This window comes from Anoplophora glabripennis, unplaced genomic scaffold (assembly GCF_000390285.2).
Source record: "Anoplophora glabripennis isolate ALB-LARVAE unplaced genomic scaffold, Agla_2.0 scaffold250, whole genome shotgun sequence".
Lineage (NCBI taxonomy): Eukaryota > Metazoa > Arthropoda > Insecta > Coleoptera > Cerambycidae > Anoplophora > Anoplophora glabripennis.
Genome location: NW_019416392.1, coordinates 126280 through 149997, shown reverse-complemented (window position 1 = coordinate 149997; position 23718 = coordinate 126280). Strand labels below are relative to the sequence as shown.

General features: G+C 33.3%; 1 protein-coding gene across 1 annotated transcript in view; it reads left to right on the top strand.

The window, feature by feature from the left end:
• LOC108906510 (verprolin) overlaps positions 1-23718 on the top strand; it is a 221583-nt gene that overhangs the window by 190843 nt on the left and 7022 nt on the right. Inside the window, exon 2 of the mRNA XM_018709789.1 lies at positions 5155-5339. Coding sequence (XP_018565305.1) covers positions 5155-5339 — 185 coding nt within the window. The remainder of the gene's footprint in view (positions 1-5154; positions 5340-23718) is intronic.

Here is a 23718-nt window from a genome sequence, read left to right as displayed (position 1 = left end):
ATGATGATGTGAATGTATGTCATGATATTGTAATTGTTGTTGTTGAGTGTTGAGTTGAGTTTGATTAAATTTTGTTTTTTGAATTTTGAATTTTATATATTTTTTATTATTGGGCGCCAAAAATGTTTATTTTGTAATTATTAACTGTATTTAGAGCTAACTCCAAGTTCTGGGTGTGGTTTCCTTTAATTATTATGTTATTATTTGGTAATAATTGAATTTTTATGAAAACTAAAGATCAATTTAATATTTGACAAATCGAAATATATTACAAATTTATAAAGAAAATTTTTAAAATTAACAGTTTATTGACTTTTGTTGATATGATTTTAGTTCGTTGTCGACATATTTAAGTTATTAAGATTTTAATTTGGGCTAATTTTAAATTATTATTCATATTTGATTTCCTTAATTGCGGTGTGTTTCTTTGCTGCCAGATGTCCCTGGTGTCTGCTGCTCCTGTCGTCTTTCGAATGTGGAAATTGCACGAACTGGACTACTACAACTTATTACGCTATACTTATAGTTTTTATCAAATTTTATAAATTGCACTATTTGATACTTGTAACCTGTTCTTAGTATTTAAACTTTCATTATGTTTAAAACTCGTTATGTAATTCAGAACGTATGGATTTTGTTCACTTTTTGACGTTTGATATTCAACGATGTGGAGTGTTTTGACGTCTCTGGCTTGGTAACTATCTCACTACTTGTTGATTTTATCTGATTTTCTTTTGTTCTTTTTATTGTTAGACACAATTTATCATGTTTACTGTTTGAAGTTTTTTGAGAGACTGACTCCTTCGAGCTGTGTTTTTACTTTTATTTAACTAGAAACAAGTGAACTCGTTGCCATGGATACGTCAAATCAAACTTTTGTGAAATATTTATTTTAAAATATTGACTCTTTTCTTGTTTGTATCGATTATTAATCGAAATGTTTTGAGGTCTACCGACTTATTGACAACTTTCAAAGTTTATACACTAATTGGAACTTAAGTCGGGATTTCAATACAGTTCTTGATATTTGGAAGGTCTTTTTCACACTGCCCATGTCATTTTGCAGTTCACCGACACTCTTAACTATACATTTTTTTACAAATTAGTCGATACATGGATCTGACATTCCGAAAATGTTACAAGAAATTTTACAAAAGCTTTAATTTTAATTCCACTTATAAATTTTTACTATAGGTATGCTAAACTTTGGTTTTTGTCTTGATTTATTGCATGTTCTTCATTTACAAGTGAAACACCTTCTTTGCCTGTCTATCAAAATGTTAAAATGTTGAAATTTTTCAAATTTTCTTTCACATGTACGTTAAAATGAAATCTAACTTTACTAAATTGTACTTTACTATAATTTCTACCCTTTTTATGTTGCATGAGTGCATCTTATAAACTATTTAATTCATAAATTAATTTTTTTCCATAATTTTGACAGCTTGATATGTTTCATTGAACGAATTTATATTTCTATGCTACGAAACTAATTCTACACTTAAATTCATACTTCATTTACATTTTTTCTGTATTCCGCATTCCATTTGTGTCAAATTTCTCTATTTTTAAGTGAATATCTCTAAATTTTATTTCAATATTTCAAATTTTGGTCTCATTTCTGTATTCTCATTTTTATTATATTAACAAATCATAATATCATAACACTATGTTTTTTTAATTCGAATAAATAGGCAAGTAATTCATTTTTTAAATTGCAATTTTTGTCTACGCCGCCACTGGGCAATTCCAGAACTGGGTTGTAGGTACTCGCTTATGAGTGTGAGTGTGCGCGCTTGTCAATGTGAGTGCGCGCTTATCAGTGTGAGTGTGTAAGAGAACGAAACTGCAATGAAAAACAGTTTTGTGGAACCAGATTGTATGACTTTGCGACATGTTATTTTTTTTATGTCAATGCAGACGGAGTGCCAAATATTAAAAAAAATGTCCGGTATTTTAAAAAATATATTTTTTTTGCATGATTTATCGAATATTAAATAATTGCTATATGGACATAAAATATACCCAATGAAATAAAAAAGTAAAAAAATGATATATCTGAAATTCATTGTACATTCATTGTAAAGTAACATTTCGACTTCATCTAATCTCATCTAATTCATCAATTTCAAAGAAAGAGTTCTCCTTTTCTTTAATTATTATAGTAATGTAATTGCAATTGGACAAAATCAAATCTTTCAGCGTCGTCGTCCTGTGATGAGACATGTTAAGACATGTCATCACGATACGACACAGATATAAGTCATAAGCGTCAGTCTGGCATTATACAACGGAACAGATTCATACGGTTTTTGCCTTACCTCGTACCACCCGTTCATGCTCGCGTGAGTACCCGGCTTTAAAACCATTATTCTCTGAACAATAAAAATAAACACATCGATTCTGATAGACATGAAAATTTCAGCTTATGATTCGTCAATATTTGCTTTGACGATCCGATCAAATCCAGTGTATTATCGCTATTACTGGCCATCGTTGGCACTATTAACTTAGCAAGTAAAATGCATGGTAGAAGAATGCTCCATTTCTTATCTTACGTTCTGTATAGAGGTCAAAAGTGACGTCATATTACGCAATATGACAAATGTGGACCAAAAAGTGGCACATGGCACATCCACAACCGCTTGATTTAAATATTTATCCAGTTAAGTACACGGAGATCTACTTATATCCGTTGTGTAACCATAAATCGTGCGTTTGATGTTTTGTTTTTTAACAGGAAGGCGTACATTTAAATTTGGTGCAGTAGTTCAGATGATGTATCGAACGAGAATACTGAGACGTTGTTCGACGGAGAGCAATAAAAGATCCACTTTCTCGTTAAGTTTCCCGGCGCCACATTTCATTAAAATATGAATTCTTGACCGTTTTAATTATAGAGTTGCGCGTCTTGATGGGAATTAAAATGGAATGTTATGGGTCGGAACGGATGCCGGCAGCAAAATCATCAGTTGGCGCGTTTCTTAAATTATTACTTATTAATCACATAAAAATAATGAAACGTTCTCTCGCGGAAAACGGTTTTGGAGCTGTATTATACAGGGTGAATTTAAATGAATGGGCTTTGGTCTGTTTAGAGGTCCTCCTTATTTATCAACCTAATAAAACTAGATATACCTTCGGATGGCAGCCTTTCTTTTCGATTTTTTTACTGGGGATTTATGAGCACGTTTTATGGCTAGTATTTTCATTATTTTCCATGTATATTTCATTGTCTTTCTCTCTTATGGTATTGCGTTTTAAGCTTGGCTTATCCCTTAGGATCTGCGTTTCAGGCACAGAAAGTCCTGAGCTCACAACAAATTTTTAACGATGTTTTGAATTGCAAAACGTTTATTTTGGTAAATTATTACAATATACAGGGTGTGGCTTGTATAATCTATAAAAATGAAAATACAGCTTCCTAACGATATTTGTAATAGAAAAGTCTTATACGAAAAAGTTCTATTTTTGCATTTTTTTTCGTAAATTTTTCATAAAGTTCAATTATGGATCAAAATATTTTCTGTGGAACAGTTCTGTCCGTGTGCTGTACGATGAGTTACGTGCTGTAGACCAGCCCCTTAAATAAATTATCGTTGAAAGATAGAAAGATACTTCTCAATTTTTGGGGAATTTTTCAATGCAAAAGTACAAACTAAGAAAAATAGATATTTAAAAAAAAACTGATATTTTCTATTATAATAATTAATAGTAAGGGGCCATCCATAAATTACGTCACACGAATTTTAGGACTTTTGAACCCCTCCCCCCGTCATTGTCACAGGTTGTCACATTTTTATAATCCCCCCCCTCCTGATGTGACGTTACATATTTTTTAAATTTAGGCATGTATTTAAAAATAATCGAGAGAAAACAGCTATATTCATTTTTTACTTTTTTTATTAAATAATCTAATAAAATCAACATAAAGTCCAATATTTCAGATAACCAAAAAAACAAACGACTAGTTAAAAAACAATAAACGACTAATTATGTTAATTATAGATAAAAAACTTAATTACTCTCTCTCTACACTCTTTTATATAGCTATTACTGGTAAATCATTTTCGAGAATGCTAAATTATTAATAAATATAGATCAAGTTCGTAGATTTTTATAGTTTTTTATTCACATTCACATTCTAAATTTCGCGTTTTAGTATTTTAAATTTTAACATGTGACGTCACAAAACTTTTGACCCCCCTGCCCCTTGTCACACATTGTCACATTTCGGTGATACCCCCCCTCCCCATTTACGTGTGATGTAATTTATGGATGACCCCTAATTACTATCTTAACTGCATTGTTGTGAGATATCAGGGTCGACGTTCGATCACGATTCAGGGTAGCTCCTTGAATTCTCGGGAACTGTTACTTGGTTTAGATCCTAACCTTCTCCGAATAATTCAAATTTATGTAAGACAACTCGCTCTCATGTCCTACCTCAAATTTCGTAGCATTTCTTGTGTTTTCGCGGAAATATTGGAAACTAGCGCGAAATTTTGGCGTACCGATTTTGGCGAGTCGTTAGCGGTTACTATACCAACAAGATTCGACTCTCTAGATGTCGTCTGCTGTGGCTTAGACTGTTTGGAGCAGTTTGCGGCTTTGTGGCCAGATTTGGTGGTTGAATTCGAAACATAGATGAATATTTCAATTTTCGCTCAGTATCTTCTGCTTCATAGGTACGGTCGACTAAATGCTTACGATCATTAGCAACTACTTTTTGCGTTTTTCGCGCGTAAGAGCTCTGCAAAAGGCTTCAGACATTAGATTTAAAAGTTGAGTGAAATTCGAAATAACTCGGAAATAACTCGGGCTTTGGAATACGATATCATAAAAAATACTCTCTTTTTCAAAGTATATTTAAAACATAATTACCAATACTTCAAAGCAAACCGTTTAAGATTTATTTTCTTAGTAAGAGAAACATTATTATTTGACCAAAACCATCACGAATGTATTATAACCGCTACCAACCCAACCCACCGCGAATGGATTATATCCTATTAATTCACCGCCCAAATAAAAATTGCCGGTGTTTCCCAAGAAATACGCAGTCGGTTTTCTCCACGCGTAATCGTTCCCAGTTGCCTAATTCCGCCCTTAACGCCTTCTGAATAACTAACGATGATTTCTTTACTGTTGCAGGGGGAGATTCGCCGAAGACCCCCCCAAGGGTTGCTGCGGGCTGCTTTCCTGGAAGCCCGGGTCTCTGAGGTGGTTCATAGCGCTCATAGCCCTGGTGGCTGTGTGCTGCGTGCTCGTCGGGACCGCTTTGGGAGCCATGCGACCTGCCGGAAGGGACCATCTGACTGTGTCGCTGCTTATGATAGGTAAGGAAAAAAAATCGTGATTTTTAAAATTTGTAATAATACGCTACAACTTCTTCCACACAGTGACGATTGTTCATATTCTGCAATATTATTATTTTTTTATATAAAATAATAAAGTAAAGTAAAGTAAAGTATTAACTTTTGAACTCGATTCAAAAATGCGAGATACAGGATGTTAAACTTACAATATACATACAGAGCGAGTCAGTTTTTTATAGTAGGACTTTAACAGTTGATAGAGAATCATTTTTTAATAAGAAAAGTTCCTATAAATGTAGGTCTTAGAACGCTTCGTTTGTGAGATATAGGGTGTTGAAAACAAACTTTTTTTAAGAATTTTTCTTAATATCTCTAAAAGATCAACATATATTGAACTGAAATTTGGTATTAATAGCACATTAGATATGGTGAATAAAACAAAGATATCTGTTATTCATTTCACCCACCAGTGACGTGCCTGAGGTGGGTTACTGCCTCCTTTAAAAAAATAATTCGTACGCCCGTGAATTTTTCTGGAAATAACATTATATCTAAATTTTTTTATCAATTCTGAACAAAACAGATCTCTTTCAATTTTTTATAAAATTGACGGTTTTTGGTTAAATTCATTTCATCAATCATGAAACTGTTCCAACGATATTGGTACCTAATACATTTGTGAATTAATAAAAAAAATATGATGCGCACTGAAAATTAACAAAAACGATTGAATGAATAATAACAGTTGATAAAGAATCATATTTAATAAGAAAAGTTCCTATAAACATAGGTCTTAAAACGTTTTGTTTGTGAGATATAGGGTGTAGAAAACAAACATTTTTAAGAATTTTTCTTAATATCTCTAAAAGACCAACAGATATTAAACTGAAATTTGGCATGAAAGATAAACACAGAACTTAAAAAAAGAACTAATTGACACACAAGTTACACAATGTTTGCGTTCTTATGTCAACATTATGACATTTAATTGTTTTTGTTGATTTTCAGGGTACATCATATTTTTCTTATTACAAATGTATTACCAATATCGTTGGAACAGTTTCATGCCAAATGAATTTAACCAAAAACCGTTCATTTTATAAAAAATTGAAAGAGAGCTGTTTTGTTCAGAATTGATTAAAAAAATTAGAAATGATGTTATTTTCCAGAAAAATCCAAGGGCGCACAAATTATTTTTTTTTAAAAACCCACCGCAGGCACTCCCACCACTGGTGTGTGAAATGGATAACCATAACTAATGCGTTATTAATACCAAATTTCAGTTCAATATATGTTGGTCTTTTAGATATATTAAGAAAAATTCTTAAAAAAAAGTTTGTTTTCAACACCCTATATCTCACAAACGAAGCGTTCTAAGACCTACGTTTATAGGAACTTTTCTTATTGAAAAATGATTCTCTATCAACTGTTAAAATCCTACTACAAAAAACTGACTCACCCTGTATACCTACCTATATTATTTATTACACTTTCGGAATCGACGTTACAACGTCATTTTTTTAAGTAGTACGCCCCTGTACCAGGTAAAAATAGCCTACATTTTTCGATAAAGCTTTTAATGTGTAGTAAAAAACAGCTCTTGAAATGTTTTCGTATCTGTCACAGCTTCGATTTTGTTATTTCACATTAAATTTTCAGAATTTACTACTTCGCTGCATTTATTAATATTTGATTCGGTATTTTCATTTCTATTTTAAAAAAGGAAACAAAAAGAAAACTGTTCAAAGTGCTCGCCATTTTCATTAAAACATTTTTGAATGTACAGGGTTAGTCACTATAATCTGAAAATTTATTGTGAGTTTATTATTGAAGTTATAAAAAAGTTTTTAATACAAAAGTTTTACCTTTCTTTATGAATTTTTGTAATACAGTATTAGAAAAAACAATTGAATAATGGAAATCACTAAATTAAAGATTTTTTTACGTATATTAGTGCATACTTAGTTTCGTTAAATTAATAAATCAAGGAGTGTCAGATCGGGTGAGCGCGGTGTATCAGGCACCGAAAACCAAAACCGTATTTACTTATCGGACTAACATAATCTTGTAAAGTTTAACGGAAGTTGCAATATCAAGGTGGGAAAATACGAAAATTATTTAGTTTTACCATTATAAGTCGTCAAACATGACAATTCCAAGGTTATTCTATGAATTAATCGTTGGAACTGATAACAAAAGTACTTTTTAATATCTATACCAATGAGATTATTTTCATATTCGGATTTTCCATTCTTTAAAAGCCAGCTAGGCTAATTAGAAAAGTGACTGCGATTGTCAGTGATTTTTTTGCTGATCCTTCCATGTTATGCTGAAACCCGAGTCGAAGCATTTTATAAATTCGAACAAGTATTGTTTAAAAGCTTATCGTGAAGCTTCCCTCGCCTAGTCTAACTTTTAATGATAGTAATCTAGACATGTGGGATTATCCGTAACTCACATACAGTTCAAATGCATGAAAAGTTGGATTTGGAAATACAATAAATCCGGAAGCGATACTGAAACTTTTTTGGAAATACGTATTTAGTTGTGGATGAAACTTTTCAAATAGGAACACAACGTTTAAACTATACTGAATTGCACCAAATATACGGGTAGTAACAGAATTTACCAGGAAATAGTCATTTTTCTATAATTTACCCCATGGTGTTAATTAAGTACGTAAAGAAACTTCAAGGGATGATTGAATGATTTTAAGCTAAAAAAGTATATATAGGGTGAGTCTTTAATAATGGTACACAGCTTAATGGCAGATTGTTAACGTCAAAATATAGTGATTGAGCCAAAGATGCCTTAATCAATTGTGCTCCTTTTCGTTTTACAGGGTGTTAAAGTTGAAAAAAATATTTTTGATTTTTTGCTATATTTTATGTATGTATGGACCGATTGTTTTGAAAATTTGTAGCTTTAGGTTTTTTAAGGTGGCAAATACGAATATGCAAACAGTGTTGGGGTCACGTCTAGGGGGCGCTAGTTATATTGTCCTATCAATGTAAAAATATGTCTAACTTTTTGTATTTTACAATTTTGAATTTTTTAACTAGAAATTATTGAACTACGGTAACTGGCATTATCCATGACAATTACAGACCCCGGAGTAATAAGATCCAACATCTGTGTAAAATACTCTGCGAAAACATCTGCGTTCATGTCTTCGTGATAGTAACCTGTATTTTTAGATTCAAATAAAAGTAAACCGCCATCTACAAAACCACTGGCACTACCTATATGTGTCACTATTAATCTTCGCCCTTTACCTGAAGGTGCCTTGAACCCTGTTGAAAGTCCATATCCAAAAATGCTTGTCGAAAACTTTTTACATTTTTATCTTGCCATACTTTTGTTACAGTATATCCCTCGTTGACCCAAGTTTCGTCTAGATAATAAATATTCCTCCCTTCGTCACGGAATTTTCTAATTGATCTTAAATAGGATCTTCGCCAACAAATAATTTCATCTTTATCGATAAGAACTGACTTCCTGTTCTGCTTTTCCCAGCAAAAATTCAACTCTCGTAAGACAGCCATAATTTGCGTCTACTGATTTTTGGCAAATCGTTGTCCTCTGAAAGTTCACTTAAAATTTTGTTTAGCGTTGGTATTTCTTTTTTAAAATAAAATGAGTGTACTTTTCTGCGAATGACATTTTTGAAGAAATCATCTATAACGACTTTTGACCTCCCTGTAGATGATTTTGGGGGATTTACAGTATCTTGTTCATTTTTTGTTTCCTTTAAAAGTCTGTAGATAGTCGATTTTCCAATCCCTGTCATTTTTGATAGCATTAGTGTTACCCGATAATTACCTGAAACGAAATATTACCACGCCCATGGCCGGTTCTAATCTCGGGGTTTTATTACTCTCTTTCAATTCCAAACAGACTGTAATCATAACAAGCCCGAAAAAATCAATGCCTCAAAATGTTGCATTTTTGTTTTGCAATTGCGGTAATTAGTAATATCTGAAAAAATAAACCATACGAACTTCCTAAAATTATGTTAGGTTCAATGAAGTGTTTGGTAACGCAAATGTTAGTTAATCTTTTCTGTTCCAGTGTCATTGAATTTCTGGGGTGAAAATATCTCCCGGTATCTCCGCCATTGGTACATTTATTTATTTCCAAATTAATTAAATAAATTATTAGTTTCGTCATTCTGTATCAAACGTTCTCGGAAATATTTCAGAAAAAACTTATCTCGAAAACTATCGCTTTACCGACCCATGTTTGTCTAACCTTTTTGTTTTAAAATCACTCAAAAAATCACCCCTTAAAGCTTGTCAATTAATTACCGCCCCGTATTTTGAACTAAATCTAAACTTTGTCAAAGTGCAAATAGAAACGCTTGACTGTTTCTATTTTAAGCTCACATCGAAAGCGAGTACTGAACCATAAATTCCGAAAATATAAAAATTTCACGCTTTCTTCTCCGTTGCGTTTATTATAAGAAAAGAGTGAAAGCGCCCGATCTTTTTGATAGATTTTTTACGTTGCAATTAACATACTTATCGATTCATTTCGTAACAACCCATGAATTAAAGATTTATGCTAAAGCGGTTATAAAATATTTGTATTAATATGTGCTTCATGCAGATTTTTCCTAGTTTCTATGTGAAAAAAATTAAACGAGAATTAGTATTCCAACTCTTTGCATGACCATATTCAGCTGTATTTGCAAGTCAAGCGAAGTTGTTAGTCAAGTTTTGGAAATAAAAAAAAGTGGGTCAAAGACGATGAAGAAAGACCTTGTCGGTAATTAAATCCGACTCGAGATACCGAGCGGAGATCGTGTTAAAAATAAATTTTCAACTAAGTTTAGAACTTGTTTTGGTGTATATCTAAAACATTACCTTCTATAACGAATAACAATGAAATTATAGTTAATAGAATTAATAATTTAAATGGTTAAATGATAAAATTAGTTACTATTTACTATTTATTGAAAGAAATCCTGATAACTTTAGTAATAACCTGTAAACGTAGGGCATTTACAATCTTGGAGGGGATTTTTTAATGCTAATTAGAATGAATTAATAAGCATTTTGAAAAATTAAAATCGTTGTAGCTATAAAACTGTGCTTAAAATTAATAAAAATTAAAATTGTTAAAATTTATTGAGAACCACTGGTATCATTCCCTACATGAAAAGAGGTGAATAGTTGTGGCTGTATATAGCGCGTCGTCTGCTTATTTGCTCTGTTTTTTTTTTGTAACAGACAGAAAAATTACTAGATTAAGTTATGATATCAGTTCTACTTTAGCCTTCGTTATAGAAACCTGTATTTTTACTTTTGATTGTGTTTTATTTTCGTAAAAACAGTCTTTTCTAGGTGGTATGTTGAGTTTTATTAAGTGCTAATAAATATACTGGAATGAATCATCAATGAATTTATGGACTTGACGGTAACATATTATGGAGTCGCTTATAAAAACTGAACCGAGCTATCGATGAAGTCAGCGGCTCTAAAAATGTTTCTTCGTATTGTTGTGGTAAGAGAATAGGTATTGAATAAAGATTATACTTGCAAAAATTACTATTTTTCATGTTTTTGTGGACCAAATACAGTACTATGTACAGAGCTTTTCTCAACTATTTTTTGCAACTCAAAATGAACATTAATTTTGAACACCCTGTTATCGAAAATGAGGCATATCTGGATACATCTTTATTATAACTTTTTTGTTTTTTGTTAATTTATAAAGCAGATCTGACATTAAAGTGTGATCAAGTACTTTAGCATAATATCATACTTATTTTACAAAATCTCACTTCTGATATGATGAAGGTCCGAGTACTACCACATTTAAGACACTTGAAATCTTTCTTAAGAATCACGAAATCCCACTTCTGATATGACGACAAGTGCTTGTACGTTTAAGATACTCAAAGTGCTTCATAAGGGTCCTCCCCAACTTTCTTTTTTAACTCTCGAAGCGTCCATCCCCTTTAAAAATGCAAATGACGGTCCGCGCTACGACAAATTGCTAGCGCTGGCGCCCTCTATGACGTATCATGACATCATAATTTCCCCCGATAAGCATTTCGTCTAAATTCCTATCTGTCGCCATGGCTACGACGCCGACAATCTGCACCCTGATAATAATGTGATAATTAAGTTCCCCTCAGGTCTTCTACCCAGTGTCTCGGCTACGTTTTCGAGGCTCGCCCGTTTCGCCCATGACAGGTCGGGTGGACGAGATAATCGCGATCGGTTTGGGACGTCATAATAACGCTTATATGCCACGAATGTTTTTTTTAGAGAACATTCAAGGTGTAGGTTTAATTAGCGGTCAGATTTTAGGGGTAATGGTATGTGTTTCCCTGTATACAAATCTAATTTTTTTTAAATCAAATAAATAGTCGAGTATAATTAGTTTTTTAAACTGCTTTTAATTCTTATTTGCACCGCCACTGGTCGGCTTAAGCAGGAACTAATGTGGTAAGTTGTATCAGTGCACTATCAGCGTTGCCGGTTTTAAAACAACTGTTAGAGAAAGACAATCGAAAACAATTTAGTATGTGGTACGTGTTATTTTACAGTCGCCAAATTCTAAGTGGACGAACCACCAAACATTAAAGAGAACATTCTATTGTTTCTACAAAAATATTTATTTACATGAAATAAAACTAATTTATGTTTTAAAATAATTACACAGGTCAACATTTGATCTAGGGACAATCGTCAGAAGTGACTGTGGTATTTAGGGATTTTTTGGGTGGCTGATCACGAATCCGAGGTCGGCTAAGCACCATCGCATCAGGTTCAAGGTGATTTGAAGGTCAATTTACGAAATGACCTCCAAAATGTCTGAAAAAAATCATGCTTATGTTTTCGAGGTCACTGAATCCGAATCCGAGGTTGGTTTACCCCTACAATACACCCTAGAGGTCATTCAAGGTAATTTCAAGATCATTCATGAAGTATTTTGGATAGAAAAGTTAAAATCAGTCTGAAAAGTCTGAAAAAATTCGTCTGAATATTTTTGAGGTCACTGAACGCGAATCCAAGGTTATTTAAGCTCCATCACGTCAGGTTCAAGGTGATTTGAAGGCTAAATTCAGAAAAAGTTGTGTAAAAAAATTTAAAAGTGTATTGAAGTGTTTTCGGGGTCACTGAATTGATCTGGAGGTTATTAAAGGTCTTCAAAGAGTTTCCATCTGTCTACGTATAACCATCTACACATTTGTATGGAGATATAGTCTCTTTTTCTGATGGTTTATTTTCGTTCTACTATTCTGATTAAGAAAGTTGGCATATGAACTATTTCTATGTGTTATGGTTTTTTCAAATTTTCTAAACTTATTTTCAATTTGACCATCAAATGACCTTGTCCCTAAAACTATCACACAAGACAACCGACCCCAAATTTTAAATCATCAAACCACAAAACCTCCGTAAGCGTTTTTTCACCTTGACCGTCCTCTGAATGACCTCGGTACAATAGGTAAGTCCTTGTAGATGAAAATAACAGCGAATTCGAACTTAGTCAATCCAACATCAGTTTACTGTATCTTTTCTGATTTTTTTACTAAACTTTTTCTCGATTTGACCTTCAAATCACCTTGAACTTGACGTGATGGAACTTAAATAATCTTGGATTGGCGTTCAGTGACCTCAAAAACATTTAGACGAAATTTTTCAGATTTTTCATACCGATTCTAACTTTTCTATCCAAAATACTTCATGAGTGACCTTAAAATGACCTTGAATGACCTCTAGGGTGTATCGTAGGGGTAAACAAACTACCCCCAAAACAAAACACTCGCGTGCGCCACAGGTGCGCACTCTGACTATAACGACGTTGAATTTTTTAGCCCATCGAAGTATTCTACCACCTAGCAAACCCAATTAAATCCTGGGTAACCCCGTATATCCGGCGGCGCAACCCCTATCGTTCCGATGCAGGATCCCGTTCGCGGTGTTTGATTAAATGCTCTGGGGAGGCGGCGATTGGGGGCGGTTTTGCTGGCGCGCAAACATCCGCTGTTTGAACTTGGGGCCGCGTCGCCTTAGCAGGCAATATGTTCGCGGAAGAGAAACTCGGAAAGTGAAATCCGCCCGAGACGATAACGAGCCTAATAATTAACGAAGATTTCGCCGCTTCGAGACTTAATGGGTATCAAGGTACATAAAAGTCGTGGCGGAACCGAAAAACGAATAAATTAAACGCTAGGAGAGCGCTCTGTGGGTTTATCTAATATTTAATGCGAATTTCTAAACCGCGATTGTAGTAGATTAACTCAGAGTTATAAAGCTGTTTTTCGATCTAATTAATAAGGACTTTCAACTGCAAATTAAGTTATTCGGAAAAAACAAGCTTATCGTTTGGGACTCCTGATAGAGTACTATTTTTTTTTTTTTAGTAAAACCGTAACATTAGTCTACTTTTGTAATTATTTTACGAGCCCTATCGCCCCACATAAACAAATATTAATTTTTTTTAAATAAGTAAACCGAAAACTCGAATAAATAAATAATGATAAATGAAATACAAAAAAAAAATAGTAAATAATCTATTTACTTTACTGATTTTTACAGCATATGGCATACTTGAAATCTTGTAACTAATCTTCGAGTACTAGTACCAGGATACTCTTCAACAGCGTTTAAAAATGTCTGGTTCTAAGTTTCCCACTCTCTCAGTTTGTTCAACGTTAGCGTATTGGCGTTCAAAGCTTCCGTAATCTCTTAAACGTTGAACCAATCTTACAAACATTTTCTTATTCGGCACTTATAGGTCGGGATAATCTATCCGATATCGTCTTCTTGCAACAACATCGTTTTCTCCTGACAAGGAGAAGGCTCTATCAATATAAAGTCTTTCTTAATTCCTATACATGCATTTTCATAAAATCACGCAAAAACTTGAAGACGAAAAGACAAAAAAAAAATCAATTAATTTGGCAATTTGTTTTTACCGTTTACAATCTCGTCATATCATATCAGGTGTAAAGTTAACTGGCAATAGCAGGGGCATCCTTGTCTTCCTTTGTAGGCGTTCGGAACATGATCGGATTCTGCTTAAATTTAAACTGTTCACGATTTAATTTTCTTGTTCTTTAATTTAGTATGACTAGCACGGATTGGCTGCTAAAATGGTTCAATAAAAAAAGATTAGAAACACCGTATTTGGTGTGAAAACTTTTTAATATTACCTGTTTTAACTATCCTAAATGCGATCCTATCTACTTTACGTGCTTCCATCATGCGCCTGCAATACGATCCGCAACATTCCGGGCATTTTTTGAGCTATTAATTATGATACATCCTGTGTTTTATTTTTTTTAAACACAGCATTATAGTCTTTCCAAAGTCAGTTGAACATGTATAAAAACGCTTAGCAAAAAAATTTAATGAGTTTCATAGGCCCCCTAAAAAAGTTAAAGGTAAAAAATTATACAGGGTGGGCCACCAGTAACGCCTCGGTCGCTAGGGACCAAACGGCAAATGTTACAGAAACCTGTTTAGGTGGGTATGTGTAGGTTGATTACGGCTACATTTTAAAAATATTTTGAAATATACAGGGTGTCCAGGAAAAGCGTACCATATCAAAGTTATGTATTTTTAAATGGAACACCCTGTATTTTACTGCATTTTTGAAAGCACCGTAAAAAAATAGGTGAACTTTATTAAAGGTTCTGCATACCTAGGACTTACAGTTTGTGAGATATTTCAATTTTAGTGAAAATGCAGGCATAGCGTAGAAATTTAATATTAGCAATAAAAAAATAATTTTAAGGAAGCAGCTTTGGAGGGTCTATTTTAGATCCTTGAAGTTATAAATTGTTATATTTGTCGTCACTTAGTATTATACAGGGTGTTCAAAAAACTGCTGAATACTTCTCTCAACTTTAAACAGCAATAACTTGGTTATTTTAAATGGAACACCCAGTATATTTTTACTTTGGGAGTTGGGAAATTTAAAACTCTTTCAAACTGTGTATAGGTTCCCTATACCTATCTCTAACGGTATTGGAGATATTTGTGCCGTTTCGTTTCTTTATCGATTTTTTTTGTAAGATGTACCCACCCACGTGTCTTTATCGAGGTCTTTATTGAATTGGTTTGGGTTCTTCTTGATGACGTCTCTTTAAATATATTGAGAAAATGAGGATGCAATTAGATGGCGCACCTGCAAATGTTTAGATAGTAAAATACACGGTGTTCCATTTAAAAATACATAACTTTGATATGGTACGTTTTTCCTGGACATCCTGTATATTTCAGAATATTTTTAAAATGTTGCCGTAATCAATCCACACATAGCCACCTAAACAGGTTTCTGTAACATTTGCCGTTTGGTCACTAGCGACCGAGGCGTTACTGGGGGCCCACCCTGTATAATTTGTATATCGTAGAAAATTATATGTTCATTTGGCCAACAACATATTTTAATTATTTATGTCCTCAAGCAATTTTATTATATTGATGGTAAATTTCATTTTGTTCCTTTTCAAAAGGTCTCCAAAATGCCATATGGTAATAATATTAGTAAACAATATCCCTCTTATTTCTCCCTTTCACAATTTTAATACGGACGATTAATAGAAGGTGTCTATAATAAATTAAAATTATCTGAATCACACCAAGTTCCGCATTGCTGCACTGCACTGCTAGGAAATTTGTCAATCACTTGTCAACAACTGAGATTTATAGCCCAGTCGCCCAGTACAGCTGTGATATACGCCGTTTGCCCACGCGCGCATTCTTCAACTGGGCGTATACATTTCTACCACCTCCATGTTTAGTTCTACTGGCCCTGTATATATGGGTATAGCTAAATAAAAATGGGAACAAGTTTTCCAAATATTTCAATGCCAAGTTGCTGCGTCAGCGACCGATCTTGGTACATACTGCCAACCTCTTAGTTCTTCAATTGAGATCGGAAAGACTATACTGTATTTTTCGATAGTAAGCTACGGTAATATAAGGTTGAAGGGGCATATTTCTAAATAAGGAAGATAGAGACAAAAGATCAAATCATTGGTCATGTCTCCTTTACTACTAAAATATTTTATACTTGAAAATGTCCTCTGTCCAAAAATAACAGCTGTTAGTAAACTCGAAAATGATCCTGCTACAAAACCCGAGATACTTTTTATTAAGTAACTTTCAAAACTATTCTCATTACGCTTTCGTTTCCAACAAAAGATCTACATCAGTATATCACCACCAATTATCTCTGCAACAGCGATGATTATCGCGACTTCTTTCAGTTGCCAGCGCTCGCCTGTTTCGTTATATTGTTATTCTCGTTAGAAACTGCGGCATTAAATAGTTGTGGGAGTACCGTTAGTTACATTTTCTAAACTGGCACATCTGCTGGACTAAAAAGCGCATGTCACGCTATTCTAGGCAGACGCGGCTGCGATGTGTGCATGGAAACGCGGAAACGGCATTGTTGAAGAAACGGGTACGATGTGAGAGGTTTTCTTGCGTGTACAGATAGACGTTTTTGTAATTGGTATACGGGAAAAGCTGTTTCGAATGGGATGTTCTCACCGCAACTGACAGAAACACATTTCTGTATCATATATCTGCGATTGTCTACACCTTACTAAGTACATAGTTCTCTGGTTAATTTAGTAAATTAAAAATTGTAAAATAAAACACCATGCCTGTAAAAACTGAGGCCTTTCTTTTCATACTATTTTTCGAGATAAGAAGAGAAGTTTGAAGTTTATCAATTGTACATCAAAGAGACACATGGTGTTCCGTACATTACAAAAATTACAAAAAAAATGCTCCATTTACTCGGCTTAAAATTCAATATGCAGCCCATAAAATAAAAAGTTGATAATGGTTTCTCTCAACCGAAACGTCGCACTGAAAATCTAAATACACAGTGAAATTCCTAGAAAAAACTTGCTCTGAAAAAGCGTTTTCAAATTTTCAAAATTCCTCTAAAAAAAAAGTTACTAACGATTTTCGAAAACGCCGTATTTACTTTTTTTTCAAAATAACCCAAAAACATGAAGAGCTAGGACCGGTCTGCAAGCGCCATTAAAGCAACAGAACTGTCTAATACTTTCCCCATCTAACTATTTTGCTATCTCTTATACTTTCCAAGATACATGCATCACTAAAATGGTCCACACTGTATATCTAAGCTGAGTTATAAGTCTTCAAAGTTTCAGTATTTCTGCAACGTTTTAACTTAATACTAAGTTTTATATAGAATTTAAGTACATTGAGGGGTATAAATTGACTGTGAGTTCAAGGTTATTACAGTGTCGCAAGACGATAATAATTAGTAGATATCCACCCTTAACTCCTACAAATTTTTTGCCCTTTGGGCAATTTGGATGCCGTCATTTTATACAGAATTCGATTCTAAAACTTTTCTTGCTCTTACTAAACTTTGATAAACCATGCTTTAATTAGATAAGGTAATACGAAAGCTAACAATGCAAATTAGAATCAACAAAAAGTCAGTAGTGGGCTATTAATTTATTAGAATCAGCAAAAATCAATTAATTAAGGCTATTAATTTATTAATATCGGCAAAAAGTCGATAGTGCGCTACTAATTTATTATAATCACCAAAAAGTCACTAGTGAACTATTAGTTCCTTAGAATCAGCAAAAAGTCAATAGTGGACTATTAATTCATTAGAATCAGCAAAAAGTCAATGGTGGACTATTATTTATTATAATCAGCAAAAGGTCAATAGTGGGCTATTTATTAATATCAGCAAAAAGTCGGTAGTGGGCCATTAATTTACTAGAATCAGCAAAAAGTTACTAATGGGCTATAAATTCATTAGAATCAGCAAAAAGTCAATAGTAGGCTATTAATGTATTAGAATCAGCAAAAGGGCAAGAGGGATTAATTTATTAGAGCCAGCAAAAAGTTACTAATGGGCTATTAATTCTTTAGAATCGGCAAAAAGTCATTATTGGGCTACTGATTTATTAGAATCAGCAAAAAGTCATTATTGGGCTATTGATTTATTAGAATCAGCAAAAAGTGGGTCATTAATTTATTAGAATCAGCAATCAGTCACTAGTGGGCTATAAATTCATTAGAATCAGCAAAAAGTCAATAGTAGGCTATTAATTTATTAGAATCAGCAAAAAGTCAGTAGGCTATTGATTAATTAGAATCGGCAAAAAGTCAATAGTGGGCTATTGATTCATTAGAATCAGCAAAAAGTCATTATTGGGCTATTGATTTATTAGAATCAGCAAAAAGTGGGTCATTAATTTATTAGAATCAGCAATCAGTCACTAGTGGGCTATAAATTCATTAGAATCAGCAAAAAGTCAATAGTAGGCTATTAATTTATTAGAATCAGCAAAAAGTCAGTAGGCTATTGATTAATTAGAATCGGCAAAAAGTCAATAGTGGGCTATTGATTCATTAGAATCAGCAAAAAGTCATTATTGGGCTATTGATTTATTAGAATCAGCAAAAAGTGGGTCATTAATTTATTAGAATCAGCAATCAGTCACTAGTGGGCTATAAATTCATTAGAATCAGCAAAAAGTCAATAGTAGGCTATTAATTTATTAGAATCAGCAAAAAGTCAAGAGTGGGCTATTGATTTAATAGAATCTGCAAAAAATCAATAGTTGGCTGTTAATGTATTAATTAGCAAAAAGTCAATAGTGGGCTATTTTTGTATTAGAATCAACAAGAAGTCAATACTGGGCTATTAATTTATTAGAATCGGCAAAAACTCAGTGGTGAGCTATTAATGTATTATAATCTGCAAAAAGTCAGGAGTAGGCTATTAATTTAATAGAATCAGCAAAAAGTCAATAGTGGGCTATTAATTTAGTAGAATTAGAAAAAAGTCAATAGTGGGCTATTAATTTATCACTCAACTTTCGCAATTAATGAGGGCAGAATCTTACGTAGAAAAATCAATTAAAATAAAATTGCGGTATCAAATGAAATTTTGCGCAGAGCGTCAACTGAGGAGACATTCTCACACAATGCTACTACCACTATTGATATAAAATAAATAAAATGCCGATGTTATTACCCATAGTCATGAAGAAGGCGTATGATAAAAACTTTTATTGCAAAAGCTCTTATAATAGCCAATTTTTTATACTGGAAATTATGGAAAACTAATCTACTACTACTAACTAACAAAGTCTAGGAAAACAGAAAATCAACGGAGCTTTTGAAATTTTATTTTTCACGCGCCCTGTAGATTTAAATTTAATAGTACCCCTCTCAGTCGAACTTCTCTCGGCACCGGAAGCTGCAAACACGGTTTTCTTTCCTCTCTCAGTGCGCCCCCAACTTTCTTTGATGCTCGAGCTTCCTCCAAACTTCTCGAACTAAACCAATCTGTCAACCGGAATACTCGAAACCCCTCCAAGTAGCTAAAAAATAAACAAACGGGTAAACTTTCCGAACGGTTCCTCTTAGCTGGGACGGAAATAATCGCAGTCGGCTTGAGAAGTAATAAAAACAAGTCGCTGAAGAGTCGAACAATCTCTATGGTTCTGCGAAAGAGCGACTGCATACGTAGCGGTGCATCTAGTGGGCCTGTGTTAAAGGGTGCATAGACGACACGTTTCACTTCACGTCACGTTAAACTTCGTCGCGGGTGAAACGTTCCGTATAACTCCGCCGCGTCGAATTTTAGGTTAAGGTGTCCATACATGTAGACGCATGTTTTAAAGTTTGTACGTAATGGTACGTAAATACAGTTGCCCTACATCGGAAAAGCATTTATTGGATCATTTCTCAACTTTTCCTTTCGGTTGTAACAAGTTAAAGTAACCACCCCAAATAATTTCTTATATAACTTTTTTCTGTCACTAACATGGTTATGCAAAAAATTGTCGTTTTAGACTGCTAGAAACTGAATTTTATATGGTCTACAAATATTTATTAGTAACGGGCATATAAACTTTATTATAAATTCTCAATCAAGGAAACTCAATTTTAAGTAAAAAAAAACACGTTTAAACTCAGCAAAAACTTAAAAATCAGTGAAAGATCTCGTCAAAAAACAGTCAGTTTTAAAATTTACTGATACATAATCTTCAAAGTAATCCAAAGCATCATCAGTAACCGCGAAAACCACCACTTTACTATGAAAAATAATTAGTATTCTTGAAAATTATCCCGAGTGGAAGACCAGGCATAATTTTCTAAAAATATTCGTACCAAGAGAAAATTTCCTGGAAGATTTTAAGAATTATTTGATAAGAAAATTTTTACACCAAATTGTGAATAAAATTGAAAATAAGTTCTTGTATAAAATTTTTTTTTAAATACAAGTTTTTAGTGACGTCATTTTATTTTCATATTCTTCTCTGCATTCCCTTTCATTTGACACCCATACCATGGCGGTGCATAAAAAATAACTGGTCCGCCATCTTTGGGAGTCCACCATATTGGATTTAAACTGACGTCACTTAGCTAACCATGCATTGTCATCGAAACTAAATGTATATGCAAAATTTCAGCTCGATCGGTTGGGGACAACTGTTTTAAAATTCAGTTGCAAGATTTGACCCATACTAACAAGTCAAGTTAAATAAAAGCTTGTAATAATTAAACCTGATATTTTGAAGTTGAATCATTGAAATCAAAATGTAAAAATCATGCTGTGTCACAAATCACATCTTAAATGGACAAAATTTCAGTGTAATTTGATCTAGGGTACACACCGAGAAAAAGATTTCCGGATATTTTTTCGTTGCCTTGTTAACTTTTAAAATAGCGTCATTTGATTGGCTACAAAATAGAGGTGTGAATTTTCATTATAATAACATGTATAAAGAGAAGTTGGTACATAAATTTAAAAAATTGCCTTTTGTAATGCCTGTTTAATAATAAATATTGTGCAATATCAGTAGGCTTACAATTAAATTATTGTTTTATAAGATCATAATTTCACTCAACTTCACTCAATTTTACTCAATAATGTATCAATTTCTGTCCACAACCCGATTGAGTAAAATACTCACTCTGTTAGTAAGAGTACAACTAAAATTTTATGAGTGAAACTATTGTAACAGGAGTGAATTTTACTAAAATCCGAGTTTCTACTATCAAGTGAGTGGCTTTTGACTCTATTCTGAATATATAAAACCAATTAAGTGTTGACTTTTTTTCGAAATTTAACTATTATTGAGTATTTTTTTACTCAGACTTGGTTTATATTCTCTTTAAATTTTAATAAAATACTAAGCTGCCACATTTATTTCTACACAATGAGGACGGTGGGCATAGACAAAGACAACGCACAACAACCATAGAATGGGTATGAGTCACTCAATAATGAGGACATTTACTCCGATTTAGCTACAAATGTACCAAATACGAGTTTATCTGGACAATTTATTTACGGGTACCTATATTTGAGTGAAAATACTTAGTTTTAGTTAAAATATTATCACAAATGAGTAAAATTATCAAAATGCTCAATATTGAGTGAAAATGTAGCGGCATTTTCAAAATCTGACTTTTTTTTATTTGTCGCACCTTATTTAATGAAATAGTATATTCATTATCAAACAAATAATGTTCCTGGAATCTTTCATCTATAAACATTTTCTAACTGGTTTGATTTAACTAAGAGTCTAAAACATAATCCACCAATAATAAATTCACAAGTAAATTAACTGTCACATTAACAAACAAATAAAGGCGAAAGCGTACAACCTGCGGGTAAACTCTATCGTCTATGACGACCTTTAGACCTCCTTGTCACTTTATCACGGCGGGTAACGGGAACGATGTTCTGATATTTACCGCAGATTCGAAATTTGAAGGAAGTGTAAGTAAGGTACGGTAGACAGGTTAGAGGTACGCAGTGGCGTATCACATCAGTGTGCGGAACGCGTATAACTTATCAGACCGTGTAATTTATTGTCCATTATTTCGTTGTCAGCGTTTATTTTCATTGTTTCAACAAGTGTGTTGAATGTAAAACCACTGGAGACAGTATTATTGTAGTTGACAAAATGACATTAACAAAAAGTAAATAAGTAAATCATTGTTATTTAATGCCTGAACCCTTTGTACATGATAGGGGTATACAAATTGTTCCCGTAGTACACGCCACACGCACGTGCACAAGATGCACAGGGTCGGCTTAAAATTTATGGTTAATTTTCTTAATTTATTTTCTCCAAAACAGACGGATTTAGACCATCAGTTTAATAAAAGTTGGTCATTTTCAGAAACACCATGTATAATAACAGAAAATATATATATAATCATCAAACTTTTTGAAAAAATGGCATTTTGAAACGACAGTGTCAAAAGCTTTGGACATGACTAAATCCGTGATAATTGTTTTTCTGCCTAAATAATATTAGTTTTTTTTACTAAGTTTCTTTTAATTTTAAAAAATATGTATTACATTATTAGCTCTCGCATTTTTTTTCTCTATTTTAAAGATTGTTGTTGTTCCTCACAATATTAAAAAAATCATTTAATTTGTTTGAATTAACTTTTTTTAAAAAAATGCGAGAGCGTCACTATGCCTTAATCCGGTCCTGCCTGTGAACGTTTAATTAAAAAGTGTAAAATACGTTTTTTTTTGTTTTTTACTCATCATTCTTGCTTTTTCTTCAGGCATACGGTGCCTGCATGTCTTCATTGCTTCAAGCGACCGACCAACTGCAAGATATGAGCATACTCTTTGACGTCAGTAATATTTTTCCCATCTAGACGTATATGCTAATCAGTTAAACGGTACTGCCGCTCTTTCGTTTTTATGGTCGATTGTTGTGTGCAGCGAAATAAACGACGTTTTAATCTATTATCACGCGTCACGTACTCCCGCTGTGCGGGAAATGAAAAATAAGCGGCCGCTTCAGGCTTTTGATAGGTCACGTGACGGGTGTGACAGCATGCGAGCCACTTTGGTCGCAGGCGGCCGGATAGCCCGTTTGGGTTAAACGATTCTTTGTTCGCCTACTTGACCAACTTTTTTCCTTGAGAATTTGAATGTATGATGTCCGTTACATGCATTTCGATCAGTCCTGAAGGGCTTCAGCTCAATATATTAAAAAAGATAGTGACCAAGTAACCAAAAATTGTGTAAATAAGTGAATAATTAAATAAAAATCATGTAATTTTAACAGCTTTTATTTTGAATGTACCTATATTTAATAAGTATTGTAACATATAGAATGGACCAAATTCCACCAATAAATTACATATATATTAATTCATGGCAGTAGTTCAAATAAAAATTTTAAGAAACAGGATGTTGAAAAAAAATAGTTTTAGCCATATCTCGAAAATATACAGGGTGTTTCATAATAATGTGCAAATATCTTAAGGATGTGCTTAGAAAGTAATTTTGGGGGGGAAACGGTTAAACTTAGAAATTTGAATTTTGGTACACGTTAACAACTAGTTGAATGGTATTTTTTGGTAGTCTTTTTTTTCTGGTTTAT